Here is an 18,898-nt window from a genome sequence, read left to right as displayed (position 1 = left end):
GGCAGGGAGGAGAGGAGAGGGCCCGTCTGGCAGGGCCTCTGTCAGCCACTTTCTCCTTCAGTGCAGTAGGACAAGAGAGCTCCTCCCTTGTTGGTCATGTATCTTGTTTCATAGTTAATACTCATTTTAAGCCAAATCATATATGCTCATAGTAAACAAAGTCAAATAGTCCCAAAGGACACAGCACAAACTACAGCAGCTCTCAGGTGTGTGCCCCTCCAGAGGCAACTGCTTTCTCTGGTGTTTACTTCGATGTTTGTAAGCAGCGTGGTCGTGCTACTGTTTCTTGATTCATAGGTTTTAAACTTTATCTGTAGAGACTTCTCATTCTGGCAGATGAGGCTTTGGTGTTTGCTCTCTCCTCCTCTGCACTTTTGTGTGGCTTCTGGAAGGAGAGCAGAGCCCTTCGCGGCCTCTGCCAGCTGTGGAGAACTGCATGCCGTGAGACAGCAGTGGGGGTGTGAGACCAGGAAAGCAGCTGTGACTTCTCACAGGTGGCACAGTGGTAACCTCTGGATGCTGGGTTTCATTGGCAGCCTCTGAACGGAGGTGGTTTAAATGTGAGCAGGCAGGATTCAGATGTTTTGTTTTTGTATCTGTCTCCAGTTCTCAGAGCCATGTGGTTTCTTCAGTTTGTAACAGGCTGTTTTCTGTTGCCCAGGCCCTGGGCTCCTCGTTAGCCCCAGTCCACGTTCCTCTTGGGGGCCTGGCTCCCTTACGAGGCCTTGTGGATGTCTCGCCCTCTGCATTCCCCGCATCTCACAGTGCGAGCCTGGGGAGCTCCGTGGAGTCTGGTCAGCTTGGAGAACTCACGCTGGTAAATGCTTTTTCTTACATTATGTGTATTTAGTTACTGTGGGGCCTCCTTGTGCCATGCTAGGAGCTACGTGGCCCACAGATGAGAAATAGAGGGCATGGGCTGCGTCCTCAAGGTTCATAATCTACTTGGGAAGCTGTCACACCTGTTTGTTGCTGAAGGGGGACTCTTGGTGGCGGAGGATGGACTCATGCCCTAGGGACTGCAGCCCGACAGCCAGGGCAGTAGCAGTTGGGGAAAGGAAGGATCAGCATGAGCCACAGTCACCAGGGTCAGCTTTGTGCATGGGGCCGGCTTGCTCTGGAAGACACCTAAACAAAGAGAGTGGGGAAAGCATTCTGAAGGTCATGTGAAGATCTTCCTCGTGAGCCCCTTGACTTTCTTTCTCTATTTTGGGGCCTTCACAGGGTCTCAAGACTTCTGCTCATACAAAGGCTCTCTTGGGCTCCACCCATGAGGACAAGAATGCTCTCAGCCTCTTGGCTTTAGGGGAGGAGTCCAACGAGGAGGAGGCAGAGAGTGACAACCAGGTAATGACGAATCCTCCTCCTGGCCTGAAGACCCTCTGTGCTATTTTTTTTGGAAAAATTTTTATTGTGGTAAAATATATATAACGTGAAAGTTACCATTTTAACCAATTTTAAGTATACAATCCATTGGCCTTATTATTTTTACAGTGTAGTGCCATTGTCACCACTGCCTGTTTACAGAACTTGTCCATAATCCCAGACAGACACTCTGTGCCCTGAACAGTAATTCCCCATCTTTACCTCTCCCCGACCCCCGGCAACCTTTGATCTACTTCCTGCCTCTGAATTTGCCTGTGAGAATAATTATACAGTGTTGTCCTTGAGTGGATGGTTTCTTTTGTGTGGCATAATGTGTCCAAGGTTCCTCCACATCATAGCATGTATGAGAACTTCATTCCTTCCCATGCTGGGTAGTACTTCTTGTATGAATAGACCACATTTTGTTTATCCATTCATCTGTTGATGAACACTTGGGTTGTTTTCACTGTTTGGCTAAAGTCTGTATGATTTGAAAATAAATGAAAATGATTTTGCAGCCCATAGCCTTACTGCTCGCCCAGTCTGTGTACTTCTTAGGTCTTACTGAGAAAGTATAACCCACAGAGAGCCTCCTGGCCCTCACCCTGGCTGTCCAGTTTCCTTCAACTCACCGCTCATAATCATTTTTGTTTCAGAGTGTCCACAGCTCAAGTGAGCTTCTTAAGAACCTGCACCTGGACATTGGGGTGCTGGGGGGTGACTTCGAGTATGAGGTAAGCTCCCGAGGCCCTGTAGGCAGATGTCTTACTTGGCCTGGTATTTTCCTCTTTGCTTCTCTCATCTTTCTCCCTAGGGAATACATATTAGGAAAGAGAACTATTCTGTCCCAATCCTGTTCAGATAGGACTTTGGGGCTTGGGCAAGCACAAGAGGGAAAAGGAATTCACCCATTTACTCATTGACCAAATCACCGCCATTTATTGCATGTTTCTACAAAATAGGGTACTTTGCTAGGTGTGTGGGTCATAAAATGCCTAAATTAGGTCTGATTCCTCCCCTCTAAGAGTGTGCAGTCTCATAAAAGAGAGGCTTAGAGGACTGTAGTGCGGAGTAGGATGCAGTGAGACCGTCGGGAAGTAAAGCAGAGGCCCGGGAGGGGCGTTAGCAGCCTCTTGTCCACGTGGATCGACCAGGAGAGGTTTCATTGAGAAACTCACCTCTGAGGTGAGTGGGGAATAGCAGCAGGACCAGACAAGCAGGGTGAGTAGTGAGAGAAATCCAGATGTAGGGCATGCACAGGGGCACAGATGTGGGGTGCATTTGAGGACTCATGTGGGAGAGGACTGGGATGGCACTGTGGGGTAGGTTAGGCTGGATCGTGGAGAACCTTTGTGCCAGCTCCGAAGTTTGGATTGAATAACACAGGCACTGGCAGCCATCAGAGGTGTTCATCAGGTGTGACATCCTCCAGATTCAGCATATTGGTTGAGTGCTGGCTGTGTAGCAGCCACTGTGCTAGGCCCTGTAGAGACACAGGTATTGGTGAGGTCTGGGTCTGGGCTGGCTCAAGGAGTTTGCAATGGAGAAAGAGAAAGGACAGTAGGGACTTGGTGTTTAGTAAGTGATCAGTTAGTGTTGAGTAAATGAGTGTTTAGGAAACTAAAGCAGGGCTGCATGTAAAAGAAGTATAGCACAAGTTTGGAGGAGTCCTGAGGGGGAAGAAATCACTTGTCTAGAGATCAGGAAACTTGGTGGAAGACATACATGACATTTGACCTGGGTCTTCAGGAGTCAGTAAGTTTTGGACATGGAGGAAAATTAAGTGATATTTTAGATAAGCAGACAGCTTGAGCACAGGGCCTGGGAAATGCAGGATACAGTTGGAGTAGTTTCCGGAAATCCTCCTACCCCCAATAGTGCTGTTGCTTCTGATTTCTTTCCCCATGGTCTGTCCTTTACTTCCACCAGGATGTTCTTTATAAAAAACAAACAAAACCCCAAACTCATAATATCGTTGTAATACTCCAGAACTCCAGTGCACTTTTGTACTTAAAAGGAACAAAATACTATATGTATTTTGGTGTCCATTCATTTTTAACAATTAACATTTCTCTAAATATTCCCAAAGTATTCACACAACTAGTAAATCATGAGGTCAACAACTCAGATTTCCCCAAACATTTAAATATTGATTGCAAGCTTAAACTTTTCAGTCTAATATACCAGATTCTTTTAAATACTTGAAACACTTTAAAATGAGACAGATCACTCGTACTTTATTAGAATGATCACAAAACCAACCACTAAGCAGTGCTCATATCACAAATTTAAAATTGTTTTCTTATTATCTCTTATTATTATGTCCTTATAATCCCTTACCATGTCCCTGTTATTTCTGACTCTTATGTCTTGGTCCTCAATTCCCTTTTAGAGCCAGGGCTAATGTCTCAGGCCTGCTGGGGTTGCAGGTTGGCTCACAGGCCCTGAGTCATGGGTGGGTCTTCCAAGGTGACCCAGCTTGAGCCACTGTAGGCCCCGTTCTACAGCTAGGCTTCCTCTAGTACGTACCTCACACACTGTCCATATTTTTGGCTCTGCACAGATATGTTTTGATTGTGACTTTGACACTTCTTCTAAATGTGGCATTTTTCTGAGTGTCCCATTTTTATCATCAACCTGATCTGTGTCTACTTTGAAACTTTTTGTTCTGAGTGGGGCCTGGTCTGTTTGCATTAACTTCAAAGCCTTCAGTGTGTTTGCTTCCCCAAAGTGACAACTTTGTTCTTCTCATCGATCACTAAGACCTTGTAACACTGGTGGGATCAGCAGCTCAGGTTTTGAGCTGGGAGGATGGCATGAGTAGGAATGGTTGTCAGGAGGCTGCCTGACTTCAGGAGAAGGGTTAGTCTCCACAAGACTGAGCAGATCGAGAGGAGGTTCTACCCTGCTCATGTCTGTATGTTCAGGACCTGGCCTACTGCCTGCAACATAGGAAGGGCGTGGACAAGTTTTGCTGAACAGTTGAGAGAATGAATAAGTGAATGAATGAATGGGCCATGTGGGGACAGGGAGCGCGTCCTGGCAGACTGGGCTGTGCTTTTTCTTCCCTTGGCTCTCCCATGTCCTACGTAGAATGGACACTTGGTCCCTGCTATCAGCTGGTGGATTGAAGATCCCAAAGTAGATCCATCATGATGAACTTTGACTTCGAGCTAGTTAATTTTTACGTTATAATGGATTATAAGTGTCAAAAAGAAAACGCATTTTCTTCTTTGACATGCCCTGAATTTCCAAAAGCTTCCCTTCTGATGATGATATTGGGTGAGTGGATGCTTTTAAGCATTATTTCAATAAGTATAACCTCTTTAATATAAATAGGCAACCTAGTGTGATGGGGAAATGTCTGGCATGGGAGGTGTTAAGTACACCTCCCACCCCTGTCTCTAGCATCTCAGGAGACACAGTTATTTTTGCCACATGGAGTGTTGGATTCATGTGTTCTAACCTCAGGCAGGAACTAGGGACTGTTAGGGGTGGGGATGAAAGCGGCAAGGGTGTTTTTAAGGAGTTGACAAAGCTGCTTCTGCTTGGACCACATCCTTTGAAAATAGCTTTTGCCCCAGTTTATAGACCTTAGATCCTCTGAGGTGCCCACCTCTTCCCACTCCTAGGCATCCCAGGCAGCCCTGGATGGAGAGCTCCTCCCGCGGCTTGTTCTGCCCTATCTCATTGTCGAGTCACTTTGCTCATGGTTCCATGAGAGGGCAGTAGGATGGCAAGAATGACTTTCTCCTTCCCTTCGTCTCCTGCCTTCAACTTAACCCATTTCTAGTGTGTTACAGAATCAAGAGGGATGGTTTGTGCAACAGAACTGAAAATGGTGTGAGTAGAAGAGGGAGGCTAAAGGGAAGGCAAGCTGGCAGTGGTCTCGGGTTGCTAGTGCGAAGCCCGTCAGCGGGTCGGGGAGAGGGAGGGAGCTGGGCTTAGAAACATGGCATGATGTCAGTGTGATTGGAAGGTGCTAACAAGACCAGGGAGAAGTGTGGAGGAGGGAGAACAGCGGTGGGAATGAGGTGTGGAAAACAGACTGCTCTGATGGTTGGCTGGGTGGGGGCCTCCCAGAACAGGATCTAGGTGTGGATGTCTGTTCAGCACCCACCCTCCCTCCTGAGCTGTGTGGACTACGGGAGCCCTGCCTTTGTGCTCTGGGCTGGAGGAGGATTGTGGCATGGGGGCCTCATGGCTTTTGGGGGGGTATGCCAGACATGAAATGGTTCTCACAGGCACTCTCATGCAGGTGGCAACGTCTTTTTTGAAAAAGCAGCAGCAATTTGCCTGGAGATACCTAAAGCCCGGGGGCTGTGAGAGGAGACAGGAGGCTGGCCACAGATGAGCTGTGAGCAAAGCTGCCCGGGGTGTGGTCCCCGCCCATGCCTGTGTACCCCTTAGAATACTGACTCCAGAGACTGTACACGGGCCTGGAGTGTGTCATGGGTGGGGCCTCGGGCCTCGGCCCAGAATGTGATGAATAGCAGGGCCCAGTGAAAGCAGAGGCGCATGTCTGATGGGCTTTGTACGCACTCCCCTCGTTCATCCATTTGTGACAGTCTATAACAATGTCTGTCTCCCTCTGCTGTCCTTCCCGCAGTGTGTGCCTCTGGCTATCACGCTGTGCGGCTGTCACGGACTCAGCACGCAAGCGCTCTTATTTTAACACTAGCCACGTTTTAATATTGTAATACTTCAATAGACAGGATAGGATAAGCCCACCGTGGGAAAATCTTTTGAGAGCTGAAGCTTGAGAATGGCCTGGACGGGCCTAGCAGTCTTGTAGCCTGGCTCAGTTTTCTCGTGGGTAAGAGTGGGAACCTGGCCTTGTGTCTGGTGTCCTCTGGTTTTTGATAGGTTACCTGTTTTTCCATCATCTTGAATATTAATAGCTAACATTTGTTTAGCTATTTTTCATGTAATGAGCAGTATAACAAATATACATATAATCTAATCTCCGTATAACCATGTAAGATAAGTATTACATCTCCCTTTTATAGAGTAGGAACCCAATATCTGCAGGACACACTTCTCATCTTTATTGACTCATTTATTTCTGCAGCAGCAGCTCTAGTCGCCAGACCTCTTGGCCTCAGGCTCCCTTCAGAGTGGGCTGTGCTTACGTTGAAGCTCTTATCCACAGTGTAGCAAAGTCTGTGGGGTTTTACAGTTTATTTTAAAAAGTCAGTCAAGCATTACTGAGAACCTATTATGTGTCAGGCAGTGAGGATAATGGGTCTGATCTGGCAACGGAAACAGACAAGGAAACCAGCAATGATGATACTGTAGTTGTTATGAAAGAGTATGGGGAAGGCCCATCTCAGGGCAGCTGCCCCAGGGATGGAGGAAGCTTCCTGAAAGATGGGGTGCTGTGAGGCTGTGAGGACTTGGGGGGCGGGGGGAGGGGGAGATTTAAGATTTAAGAATGTGCATGGCACAGTAGCAAAAAAGCATGATGTTTGTTCATAGGCCGGGAGCGAGGATGTGTGCAGGGTGTGTGAGGAGATGTGAATTTTGTCCTGAAGGCCATGGGTGCTGTTTGTGGTCTGATACCTTCTCTGTCCCCTAATTTATGGTCTGCTGCCTTTATTTAATCATGAGGTGAGCATAACTGGGTGGATTGGCCCTGCTTTTGATGAGTGAGGCAGTGTGGCTGGCCAGACACCCTCATGTATCCTGAGAAACTCCTGCTTGGAGTCCTTGGAGCCGCCCAGACTGGTTATTGTACTGCTGCGTGCTGGCCACTATTGGGGATGTTGGGATGAGGAGCCTGCCTCACCCTGAAGGTGCTTGTTTTGAAGAAGAGGAGCTCACCCTACCCCTCTCTCAACTCAGTGATTGTGGCAGATCCCTCTGCTGCAGGTTAGGGCTGCTGGGAGGATGGCGGCACTGGAGGGGCCCTGCCTCCTGGCAGGCTTGAGGCAGGCAATGGCATCACTATTGGGTCCAGTGCCCTTCATTTGGGGCAGTAAAGGCTCCTAACCAGGGTCACCTGTGACATTTCACTTTTCTCCACACTCATCTGAAATCCACCAGGGCAATTCTATGTCTTGTTTATATTTGGTCCCCAAGGTGGTGTTTGGCACAGAGGTGTCTCAGTGAATGAACGTGTGGGTCTCCTTGTATAACATCAGTTAATATTGATGGAACACTTATTGTAAAGAACACTCAGTTATTTAACTCACTTAATAGGTGTCACTCACTTCATCTTCCCAGTAACCCTGTGAGGTTGGCCTCACTGTACCCCCCTGTGTTTTAGAGGAAGAAACAGGCGCAAAGAAGGTTAAGTCACTTGCCTAATGTGGAGCCAGGATTTGCACCTGGTGGTCTGTCTCTGAGGCTGAGCTCTGAACTGCTCCGAGTTTCTGCCTCTCTCAATGGCCCTTGGAATGTGTGAGTTGGCTTCCAGACCTGCAGGCAGACAGTCACATCTTTGGGTGCAGCAGCTCTTTAGCAGAGTGTCAGTGAGTGCTGCATTTAGGGCTGCTCCTGGGACCTTTGGATTATGACCCGCAGGTTCTTGTTTGGGTGTCCAGGGTAGGGAATCAGGAGGCCTTGGAGGTTGTTTGCTCTGGCAGTTCAGGTGTTAGCACAGATGTTTTCTGGCAGGGAGGTTTCTCCCTCAGCTCAGGAGAGATCACTGTCTGCATTTCCAGGGGTGGGGGAAGGGTTCTTGTTTTATTTTGCCCACTCTAAAGGTGTTACCTGGTCTTTAAAGTGAGTGAGAAGCAGGGTGTGGTGCTGTGGAGGTCTGCTGCCCAGATCTCCTTTCAGGAGGCCCTGGTGAAGGGCCTGACTGATTAACAGCCCCAGCTGCTGACTGTGGCTCCTGCCAAGGCCATGTTGCTGATGGCGTGGATGGGGCACAGCAGGCCCTAGAGCAGGGCCCTTTTTGCCTGATGTTGTGTCCCCCTCCCCCCCATTTCTCAGAAGTGTGTTGTGGCCCGAGGCTCTTCCTTCTCAAGCTCCCTCCTTCCCTCTCTCCAGTCGCAGGTCTGAGACCTATGTTCCAAAGGCTTTCCTGCCTCCTTTATCCTTTACAAACATTTCCCCCATGAACTGATGACACTCCTAACCCATCCTGGTGTGTGGTCTCAGAGGGCTTGGTGGGGGGCTCCAACCGATGGCCTGTCTTGGTGCCTGTGCAGGAGGGGCTGTGGGAAAGAGCTGTACCTGCTGCTCCGGACATGTTTTCCCTGCTGCCTTTTAAAAATGAAAAATAGAAATTCTAGACTCTGGTACTTTTCTCTCATGTGATTCTCCATCATCCCCATTGCAAATAAGTACTGACTTTGAGTCTGCAATCTTATGATTTGTCTCTTGGGGCTGGAGTGAGACAGATTCATTACTTGAGGATGTGATAGGTGGCAATGGAGCTGCACCGTCCAATGAAGTGGTTTCTGTGCCCATCAGTGGGCAGAGGTCAGGTTGTGTGTGTCCCAGTCTCCATGAAGTTCAGGCTCAGTAGGTCTGGGTGGAGCCAGGCATCTGTTTTAAGAAGCTTTTGGGTGTTCAATAACCATTGGTGTCAGAACTAGAGCATTGGCCCGTAGGAGTCAAGGAGTGGCTGCTCTGTCTTATAGCAAATCTCTACATTCTTTTTATTAATTCTTGATGCCTCCCTTTCTGACATGACCTGTGGCTCTCCAGGAGTCCCCAGGAACAAGCCAGCCAGAGGAGAAGGCCGTGTCTCCTGATTCAGGTGCCGTCCGCCCCCCTACTCCTGGCAAGCTCTTCAGCCAAAGCGCAGACAGCAGCCTGACCAGTGGAGATGGCAAAGGGCGACAGGGAAGAGGGGCGAGTACCTGGCTCCCAGGAAAAGACAAGAATCACAAGAGTGACCCTGCAACGTCCACAAGTCTGGTATGCCCTGGGGGCAATCAGCCTGCCAAATCCAGCAACAGAGATGCAGCAGAGGACCTGGTGGCTGCAGGAGAGGAAGGTTCCAGGAAGGAAGAGGAAGCAATGGAGCCAAAGAAGGAGGTTTCTGGCCCAACAAGGAGCAGATCAGATGCCAGTGAAGTGAGTCATTCTGCCCTACAGGTGGTTGCTGGCTGCAGCCCTCTGCTGCTTTCAGCCCTGTGCATATTCCTGTGTATAGATCATTGTTAGGGAGGCAGGAGCTTCCTTTGCAGGCCTGCAGTTGGCTGTCAACATCAGCCAGAACCCTTAGTTGTGATAAATAGGTCAGGAGTCTGCAGGAGGTAAAATCCTGAATGAAATTCAGAGCAGAAATTTGCTTTTCCATTGGAACCCTCCCGGGATAGCCCTGTTCTTCCTTCTCCTACTGACTTCCTCTTTCCTCTTCCCATTTCCTTGCCTCCCCCTTCTACTTCTTCTTCTTTTTTTTTTTTTTTTTTAATATATCTTTATTGATTTCAGAGAGAGGAAAGGAGGGAGAGAGAGAGAGAGAAACATTAATGATGAGAGAGTCATTGATCAGCTGCCTCCTGCATGCCCCTGACTGGGAATCGAGCCTGCAACCTGGGCATGTGCCCTGACCAGGAATTGAACCCTGATGGCCTGGATCCTAGGTCGATGCTCAGCTGCTGAGCCACGCCCGGCCAGGCCCCTTCTACTTCTTGACTTAGGTCTGGGATTGGTCTTAGTCACAGCAGTCTGAGTTTCTATATAGAGAGATCACTGAGGGAGCTGGGAGATAGTTGGGAGTTCCTGCCCCAGCACTGGGCAGTTAGGTTAGAAGATGACTCCTCATTGATTTCTGTGGGTCTTTCTGAACCAACCTAATACCTGGCCAGTGGCCCAGGTGGACGGAAGTAGGACCTGGTGGGGAGAGCCTTTGGTATTTTTGACTTTTCAGCCCTTCATCCTGCTGCTTCTCCAGGTACAGGGTGAGGGAATTAGTGTAAAGGGCTTTTAACTACCTGGAAACAATACTCTCATTCTGTTGTTTTTCCAGGTTATCGTCAAACTTTCTAGCCACGCCCACTATACTTCACTGGTTCTCCTTACGCATGTCACCCTTTTTGGCCTGAATTTTAGTGTGTTGTCCACACTCAGCTGGGCAACCCAGCCTGAGGGTCTGGGGGCTGGTGCCTGTGTCCAGAGAGAATGGGAGGGCCCACAGGCCTCTTTCAGATTTTCCAGGAGAGGTGGGCTTTGCTCTGGGCTCAGCCCTGTGTTGGTGTCACGGCCTGAGCAGGATCCCCTGGATCATGATCGCAACCCTCTGTGCTCTGTTTGCGTGTGGGTCTTTTTACCTAGGAGCCAGAGATCAGTGAACACATGAAGGAACTACAGCTCTCGGACTCTGCTGCTTCTGACCCTGAGTCCTTGCTTGGCCTGGTGAGTCTGGGGGGCAGCAGAGTGGCGGTAAAAAGTGAGCATTCGGTCAGTGTGCCCAAGTAGTTTGCCCCACGTTCACAGCTAGTGACCAGGGAAGTTAGATTCAAACTTGGGTCTTGTCTAATTCCAGCTTCTTATGCCGTTAACTAAGGACAACACTACCTCCTTTATAGGTTTGTTATGAGAAGAAAGTGGGGTAAAGAATGTGAAACATTAGCATATAAACATTAAATAAACGTAGCTGCTATTGCTACTGCTGTGTGAATTGCCTATGAGGTCATGTGAGATCATTGCCTCTGGGCTCTTGTAGGAACATTATATGAATCTAGGAGGTCAGAGAGATGTGTGTGTGTGTGTGTGTGTGTGTGTGTGTGTGTAGGGGATTACTGAGCAATGTGAGGACCAGTCCTTGGGCTCTGGCCAGGAGGGGTGCTGTGGTTTCATTTCTAAAGTGAAGACTGTGTCCTGGAATGCCAGCATCCTTGGTTTCTTTGTCCCAGACCTTCCCCAGCCTGCTGTATCCCAGCTTCCTTCACAGGGCTGAATCGAAGGGAAGTAGTTGTGATGCACTTTGACAGAGCATTGCCTCTGGAAACCCTGCTCCATCTGTTTGGAGGAGGCACTCAGAGGGAATGGACTAGTGGAAGAGGGCCGGGGATGAGCAGCAATGATGTGAGGGAGTGCAGAGGAGTTGTGCTCTAGCCCCCTACCAAACCGTGGGCTTAGGAGGCAGACAGCAGCTGCATTCAGTGGAGTAGAACGCAAACTGAAAGGAAAATGTCACCAAAAAAAGAAAACTCCTAAGCTAGGAAGGGGAGGCAAAAAGTCATTGGCAAAGACCATCATGACGGTAGTCATGTCTCAGACTCTTTGAAGCCAGGGCTCTGCTCTCTAAAGGAGTCACCATGTGCAGTGGGCCCATCAGTATCCTCTCTCCTGTGAGAGTGGGTTGGGGGGGTACTAGCGGGACCAGAATTTGGCTGGGCCTCTGCCATTTTCCAGGGCTGATGACAGCTGTCCCTACGACCATGCTATCAGGTAGTGACTCTTCACTTTGCCCAATGGGAGTCTTAGGTGTGGAGGGGCGGCAGCATGGTTATGTGGCAGCCCAGGGCTGCGGGAGCTGGCACCTGTGTGGGCACTTGCTGCCTGTCCCAAAGAGAAGCCTGTGGAGGAAGTCTGCTGATTAATCCCTGTTGTGCAGAGGGCACCTGTGCGGGAAGGGGGAAAGAACAGGCTGGGAGCAGCCTGCCAATCCTGTTTCCAAGCTGCCCACAGGTCTTTGGGGCACTTTGGTTGGGAGCAGGCGGGAGATACAGCTGGAAAGTGACATGCTTTGCAGTATGTGTCATGCAAAGAGCTTGGGCTTTGGCATCTGTCCAGGGCTCATTTGCCCGCAGCCCCATTGTTTATCAGCTACGTGACCTTGGGCAAGTGACATATGCTATCAGACCTACCTCCTCAATTGGGAGATGTGAATAGGACTATTCCACTAACAGGGTTATTTTTCTTCATACTTTTATTATGAAAAATTTCAAACATACTGAAAAATTAAAAGAATTTTACAGCGACTACCCACATTCTTATACCTAGAGTCCACAGTGAACATTTTAACATATAGTACTTGCTTTATCACATCTTTCTTTCTGCTCACGGTGTTATTTTGAAGATTAAAATAATTAGATAACAAAATATTTAGCATAGTGCCTGGCAGATGGTAGGTGCTTTCTGGAAGGGGTGGTGGAGGAGGCTCTGGTGGGTGCTGGCTGTGACAAGGGCAGAGTTAACCTTCTCACCTCCACTGTCTCTAGGGCTTTGGTTTTCGCAGCCGGATCTCAGAGCACCTGTTGGATGTTGACGTACTTTCCCCAGTCCCAGATAAAGCCCACTGGGAGGTGAGTCTCTCTGGGTGGTGGACTAGGGATAACCCAGAGCTGAGCCCTGCCCGTCCCAGGATACATGCACAGGAGTTTCCTCTCTCTCATTCATTAAGGCAAGGCCCCAGCTCTGCTCTGATGGAACTTCTGACCATCCCTTCTCTGTTGCCGCCATGAATTAAGGCACCCTCCCCCCAACCGTATTTATCTGCTTATCCATTCATTTTTCCCCTGAGGGTTGGCCACTTGCTCCTATGCAAAGTTTATATAGATTGTGGATTTCCAAGGCACTTCCCAGCCTGGCTCATTCAGCCTTCACAGCCTGATCCTCAGCTTCCCCACCGGCACCAGCTGTGCCTGCCACTCTCCATCCATTCCCTGCTCTGCCTGCTGTGGTCCTTCCTCTTTCATCCAGGCTCTTTCCTGGTCTTGGAGGCCTGTCTCTGCATCACCTCCTCCAGGCAGTATGAATCGTTTCCTCCCTTTGCTTCCCTTAGTGCTTTTTTTGTTTTAAGGTTCTTTGTCTCCCTGCAGATATAAGTTCTGTGTGGGCATGGGTGATGTCTGACCCAGAGTAGGGTGCCAGAATGACTCAGACACAGATATTGTCCTTAAGGAGCTGTGCTTTGAGAAGAAAGTGGCGTAAAGGATATAAAAATTACCATATAAATATCAAATACACTTAGCTGTTCTTACTAATTCTGCTGTGTGAGTTGCTTGTGAGATCATTGCCTCTGGGCTTTGGCAGGAAAATTACATGAATCTAGGAGGTTAGAGACTGGGGGGTAGTGTGTGTGTGTGTGTGTGTGTTTATGGGATTACTGAGCGCTAGTGAGGACCAGTCCACAGGCTCTGGTCAGGAAGGATGCTGTGGTTTCATTTCCAAAGCTAAGATGAGAAGATCATTTTTTTTCTCCTTGGTGGGTTTGTTAAGAGGAGAGATTTTGGCACACAGTCTCTGCAGGTTTAAGAGAGTGTTTTGTTTGGGTGAAATGGAAACTTGTTGGGTGAAACAGATAAGATGTTTAATGTGAATCTAGCCTGGGAGTCCTTAGTGGAGTGAGTGCTGGAGATGGGACAGGGCCATGAGGCCAGCTGCGATTGAGCCTGAAATGATCCTCTCAGCTCTGGCTGACAGGTCTTCCTGGGCCACTGCCCTGCCACCAGGGCTCTGCTGCACATTGGTCACCCCTGTTTGCAGCTCTGGGGGGAAGTGAAGGCACAAACAAGGGCAGGTGGGACTATTCAGGAGGTATACGGAGCAGGTGAATTGTGGGGCACCTTTGACAGTAGGTAAGTGGGGAGGTTACTGAGTTGGCTGGACTCTGGCTCCAAAACCTGGCCAATATCAGAATATTTGGGGCTTTAAAAAGGATAGAGTTCTAGATCCTGCCTAAAGCCTAGTGAGGCTCGTGGCTTCTTTTTGGGTCATGGCACTTGGTATAAGTAGTACTAGGGCCAGCTTAGGTTCGGTTCGTGTGAGGCACCCTCTGTGGCCGCCAGCTCTGGCAGAGGAAGCCCTAGGTATGTCTCATGACCAGCATACTGGGGTGTGGAGCATTCTGGGTGCTCAGGTGGTTCACCCCATGAGCCCTTTGTGGGGCTCAGCCTCCAGTTCTCGCCTGTCTTCAGGACCTGGAAGAGTGAGTAGAGCCTTTGTGGAACAGACAGAACTGTGGGTTCAGTCTTCGTTTTTCCTGCAGGCTCCTGTCTATGTTCTGTACTCTTTGGACCTTTCCCGAGGCCAAGGCCAGTACAGAGGCTCAGAACTGAGCTTACTGAGGTTTTCTTCACTTGATACACTATATGCAGCTTAATTGAGATATATAATTGACATATAATAAGCTAGACATAAAGTGTACCATTTGACAAGTTTTACCATATGTATACACCTTTTAAAACATCACCACAGTCAAGATAATGATTATGATCAGTTATAAACATGATCAATTTTTTTTTAATTTTAATTTTTAAAAATTATATCTTTATTGATTTCAGAGAGAGGGGGAGAGAGAGATAGAAACAGCGATGAGAGAGTCGTGCCATTGATTGGCTGCCTCCTGCATGCCCCCAACTGGGGACTGAGCTCACAACCCAGGCATGTGCCCTAACCAGAAATCAAACCGTGATCTCCTGGATCCTAGATCGATGCTTAACCGCTGAGCCACGTCCGGTGAGGCTCTATTTACTCTTTTGATTGGGTGCAGAGCATCCAGCTTTGTGAAGGCACTGTGGTTTATTTAACTGGGGACTAGATCATGCACAAACGAAACTCCGAAGCTGAGTTAGGAGGGAAATGGTGTCTGGAGGCGTCTGGAGCAGTCTTAGGCCAGAGGCCCAGAATCTGTTTGCTGTCTCCCTTTCTGAAGAGCGCCCACGCGGGTGATTTCTGTTTGGGTCCTTCAACTCCTTTTGTGGGGATCAAGTGAGACTACTCGAACGACCTCTGTCTGGGTCCTTTCCCAAGGAGTCCCCTTTTCTCCAGCAGGGGCTTCTGGCAGAAATAGAGATGAAACGAAGGAAGCAGACACGTCTGCAGCTAGTTCTTTCTGGCTCAGGGCTCAGTTTCCAAGGTTTTATCATGATCACTTCACTTTTTCACCCATCTTCATTTTCGTTTGTTAGATTGGCCTGTGTGACTTTTTTCTTGAGAAATGAGAGAGGGAGCTATTTACTGAGCTTGACGTGATTTGTAGGGAAAACAGGTTGTGAGTTGAGCACTGGAAGGAAAGAAGGGGACAGAGGAGGACTGTGTGCCCTGCTCTTGTCTGCGGGCTGCCCAGGCTGATGCGATGAGGAGTGGCAGCACTGGCAGGGAGCCCTTCTGCTGCAGGCGCCGGGAGGCACTCAGGGCAGCATTTCTATTTTTAATGTAATTTGGGGGAGCTGGCTTTTAGCTCAGGCCCTACCCTCCTCGCCCATCCAGATGGCAGAGTGGGCCACAGCTGCTGGGGTGCAGGTTGCCAGTGGAGAGGTGTGGGAGACTGCGGGCCCAAGGCCGGGCCCCCTGGAGAAGGTGGGGTGAGTTGTCTCTTACCCCACGGCTCCTGCTCTCCCATGTTCCAGAACAGATGGCTCCTGTCAGTGGGACAGAAGAGCAGTTGCTCCATTGTCTGTCTTTTTGTCTGTCTGTCTGCCTTAGGCCTGGAGGGGAGACGTGTGCGCAGGGAGCTAAAAGGGTGGCAGTCTTCTGTGGGCCAGGGTCGGTTTATGTACGTAATCTGATCTAACCCTCTCCAGTGCTGGCACAGGGGGTGGAGTCTGGGCTGCCTGCACCACTAACTCCTGTGGCCCCGTCCCTGAAGAAAACATCGGAACTTATCAAGAATAGTTCTCTTCACCAAATTTGCCCAGACACCTCGGCTTTAAAATGAGATTTGTTGGTTTTTTTGGATAGATGGTATAATCCTTGCCTGGGAAGGGGGCACTGTGGTCCACTGATGGGAGCAGGGTGGATGGGGAATCTCAGGATGGAGCAAAGGAGCACCCATCCTGCTCCCTGAGGTGCCCATCTGGGCCCTTTCTGTTTGGAGTACAGTGCTCTCTTATTTCCCTCCAGGATCCTTCCTTTTGGGAGGGGGTTGGGAGGAGAGGGAGGGAGGAAGAAAGAGGACCATCAATGTGAAAGAGACACATCAGTTGGTTGCCTCCTGCATGTACCCCGACCAGGGCTGGGGATTGAAACTGCAAACCAGGTATGTGCCCTTGACCAGGAATCTAACCCGAGACCCTTTGGTCTGTGGGCGAACGCTCTTACCACTGAACCACACCAGACAGGGCTGGCATCCTTTCTCTTGAATGTAGTTGTCTGCTGCTTCTGATGTAGCCCGTGTCTTTCAGCCTCCTTGGGTGTCACTGGCACGGGAGGTCTGGGGCCTCAGTGGATGTGGGGTGTTCATGGATCTCTCTCTTTTCAGCTGGCAGTGAAGGCTTCCAACTGCAGGGGGCAATATTTGTTTTCTCCTGTGTGTTGTCCTTCAGCCCCTGGCTTCTGGTTCTGCATGCAGTAGCTGTGGTGTCTGACTCACCCTCCCAAGCCAGGGCCGGACCTGGGAGTGGGGGCTTAGCCAGAGCCCCTGGAGGCTTTATTGTACAGTAGATAGGCTGTTTCCTCTGTATCCCGGGTGTTCCTCACCCACCGAAGAGCCACCTCTCAGTGCTTCCTCCAGGGCCTGGGAGTAGCGAGGATTGAGAAACCCACATACAGAACCCTCTGAGACACTTTCTAATGCTGCTGCCTACAGGCCCTGAGGTTGGGAGAAGACAGGGACGACAGCCAGCACAGCCAAGATGAGCCACAGAGCAAGCAGTCGGAAGGCTCGGAGAGGTACAGTACAAGGAGGCCGCCCTCAGGGACCTCTGGGATGTGTGACATGGGCAGAACTCCTTGCTTTGGTCTGTGTGACTCAGTGTGCTCCTGCCCAAAGGCGCATGTGAACTGACTGGATGGCCTTGTAAAGTATGTGTGTGTGTGAGTGTGTGAGCGTGTTTGCATGTGTGTATGTATGAGTGCACTTGTGTATGTGTGTGAGTGTGTGTGCATGTGAGTGTATAGAGCGTATGTGTGAGTGTGAGTGTGTGTGTATGTGAGTAGATCTCTGATTCTGCACCAAGACAGGAATATAAAGAGCTGCTGGTGCCTTTGTGGGACTTTGTGCACATAGCACCACTGTGGGCCAGGGGCTCCGTCCTGTCACCGCTTGGATTAAACTGTGTGTGTTGTGGCCGATGGCCAGCCCTGGAGTAGCCTGCTGGATATCTTGGGGAGTCATGTTAGAGGGTCAGCTCTGCAGCTCAGAGCTTGAACCTGGGCCCTGCCCGAACAGAACAGGCTGTGGCTGACTTGGTGTGTGTGGGAGGGGGCTTCTAGCTTCTCAGGCCTGAGCCCAAGATAATAAAAGGGCTGCAGCTCTGGAAGGGGAAGGGGGCATTCATTTTACTGTTTGGACCTTGAAAAGCTGTCAGAATCCTTCCTTCGAGCTACAGCTTCATGCATTTTCTATAGTCTGACCACTTGAGCCTGACTTCACGTTTTCTCCCTATTTTCTGCGGGGTGTCCTGTCCCTCCCTGGCCCAGTGATGGTGAACTCTGGGAATGGGCACACCGAGAGTGAGTCCAGCTCTCTCTCCTGGGCCAGCAGGTACAGCGCAGAGACCTGGGAGTCTGGGCCTAGTCAGGCAAAGGAAACACTCAGCAGGGAGTCTCCCCTTTCTGCCCTTCTGGATGCTTTGTTCTCTGTGCCTCTTGTGAATGTGGGGTCGGGCCGGGGTCCAGCCTGGGAGGAGGAGTGGACCTAGGTCCCCACACTGCACTACCCAGTTATCTTCCTGACTCCGCTGCTCTGGATGGTCTGACCAGGGTATCTCCTTCACTTCTGCATGGGGAGTGGCTTGGGAGTCCCCTTCACAGCCAGGCCACGGGAAAACGGCCTCTGCAGGCCTGTGACAGGCAGACAGAGTGGAGCAGGGCAGAGGAGCCTGGGGAGGACTCTGCACGCAGCCCCCTCCCGCCCGATTTCCTGCAGAGGTAAGAATGATTGGGGAGCCTCTTGGGATGCGTGGTCCATCCTGCATATAGTTGTGTGCGGGGGCTGAGAGCCAGTGGTAGGGGTAGGGTGGCAGGCCTGGAGAAGTGGGAGAGCTGAGGCGAGTGTGCAGCCTGAGCAGCTGGAACAGGTTTTCCCGAAGTGTCGCATAGGAGCTGGAGAGGGAGGAAATGGGTCTCTTCTGATTTTCAGTCTGCAGCTAGAATTGGGGCGCATAGTCTGATTAGGGGAGCTTAGGAACTCTTGAATGAGGCAGGGTCTCTTTTGACCCAGCTGCCTCCCTGGTATCAGGGCTGTGCTGGTCCTGCCTCAGGCCCTTTTCCTAGTCTCTGCCCACCCGCTTCCTCCTACCCAGTAGTCATCCCACCTCTGGTCCTTCAGCAGACCCCATAGGGCCCTGTTGTATGCTAGGTGAGAGAGGTGCCCTACCCCAGGCTTCCCTGAGGCCTGCTGAGGGCACCTTTGTGCCCCTGCTGGTCCAGATCCTGGGGCTGGCTCTCTCTGGCAAGAAAGAGGAGCTGGCCTTAGGGCTCATCTAGTTGGAATGAATCACTGGGGGAAGTGGAGCAGCATCAGTGTTGAGTCATCAGCATCTATCCAACACCTGCTGTGTGCAGAACTTTTCCTTGGGTCCCATACCGCTCTGCCTCCCACGTGGGATGCCAGTGTCTCTTCATTGTAAACAGCTTGGGAAGAAGCAGGGAGAGCAGAGTGAGATTTAAGACCTGAGGTAGGGAAACTTTTGGGGCTGCCTCCCTTGTCCCCATCACAGCTGTTTGACCCCGAATGGGGTGC

General features: G+C 50.2%; 1 protein-coding gene across 8 annotated transcripts in view; it reads left to right on the top strand.

The window, feature by feature from the left end:
• The window catches only part of CEP164 (centrosomal protein 164), a 64,745-nt gene that overhangs the window by 24,776 nt on the left and 21,071 nt on the right, over positions 1-18,898 (top strand). For 5 of the 8 annotated variants that reach the window (XM_081152723.1, XM_081152724.1, XM_081152722.1 and 2 more), the window contains 8 exons: positions 662-817; positions 1,225-1,347; positions 2,022-2,099; positions 9,025-9,396; positions 10,600-10,680; positions 12,492-12,575; positions 16,802-16,884; positions 17,917-18,084. In XM_081152723.1, the coding sequence (XP_081008849.1) occupies positions 662-817; positions 1,225-1,347; positions 2,022-2,099; positions 9,025-9,396; positions 10,600-10,680; positions 12,492-12,575; positions 16,802-16,884; positions 17,917-18,084 (1,145 nt within the window). The remainder of the gene's footprint in view (positions 1-661; positions 818-1,224; positions 1,348-2,021; positions 2,100-9,024; positions 9,397-10,599; positions 10,681-12,491; positions 12,576-16,801; positions 16,885-17,916; positions 18,085-18,898) is intronic. The other 3 variants (XM_081152729.1, XM_081152727.1, XM_081152725.1) reach the window with 1 other exon arrangement.

This window comes from Miniopterus schreibersii (genome assembly GCF_964146895.1).
Source record: "Miniopterus schreibersii genome assembly, chromosome: 12".
In the NCBI taxonomy this organism is placed as follows: domain Eukaryota; kingdom Metazoa; phylum Chordata; class Mammalia; order Chiroptera; family Miniopteridae; genus Miniopterus; species Miniopterus schreibersii.
The sequence above is the reverse complement of the archived record's forward strand: the minus strand, read 5'-3'. Positions and strand labels throughout refer to the sequence as shown.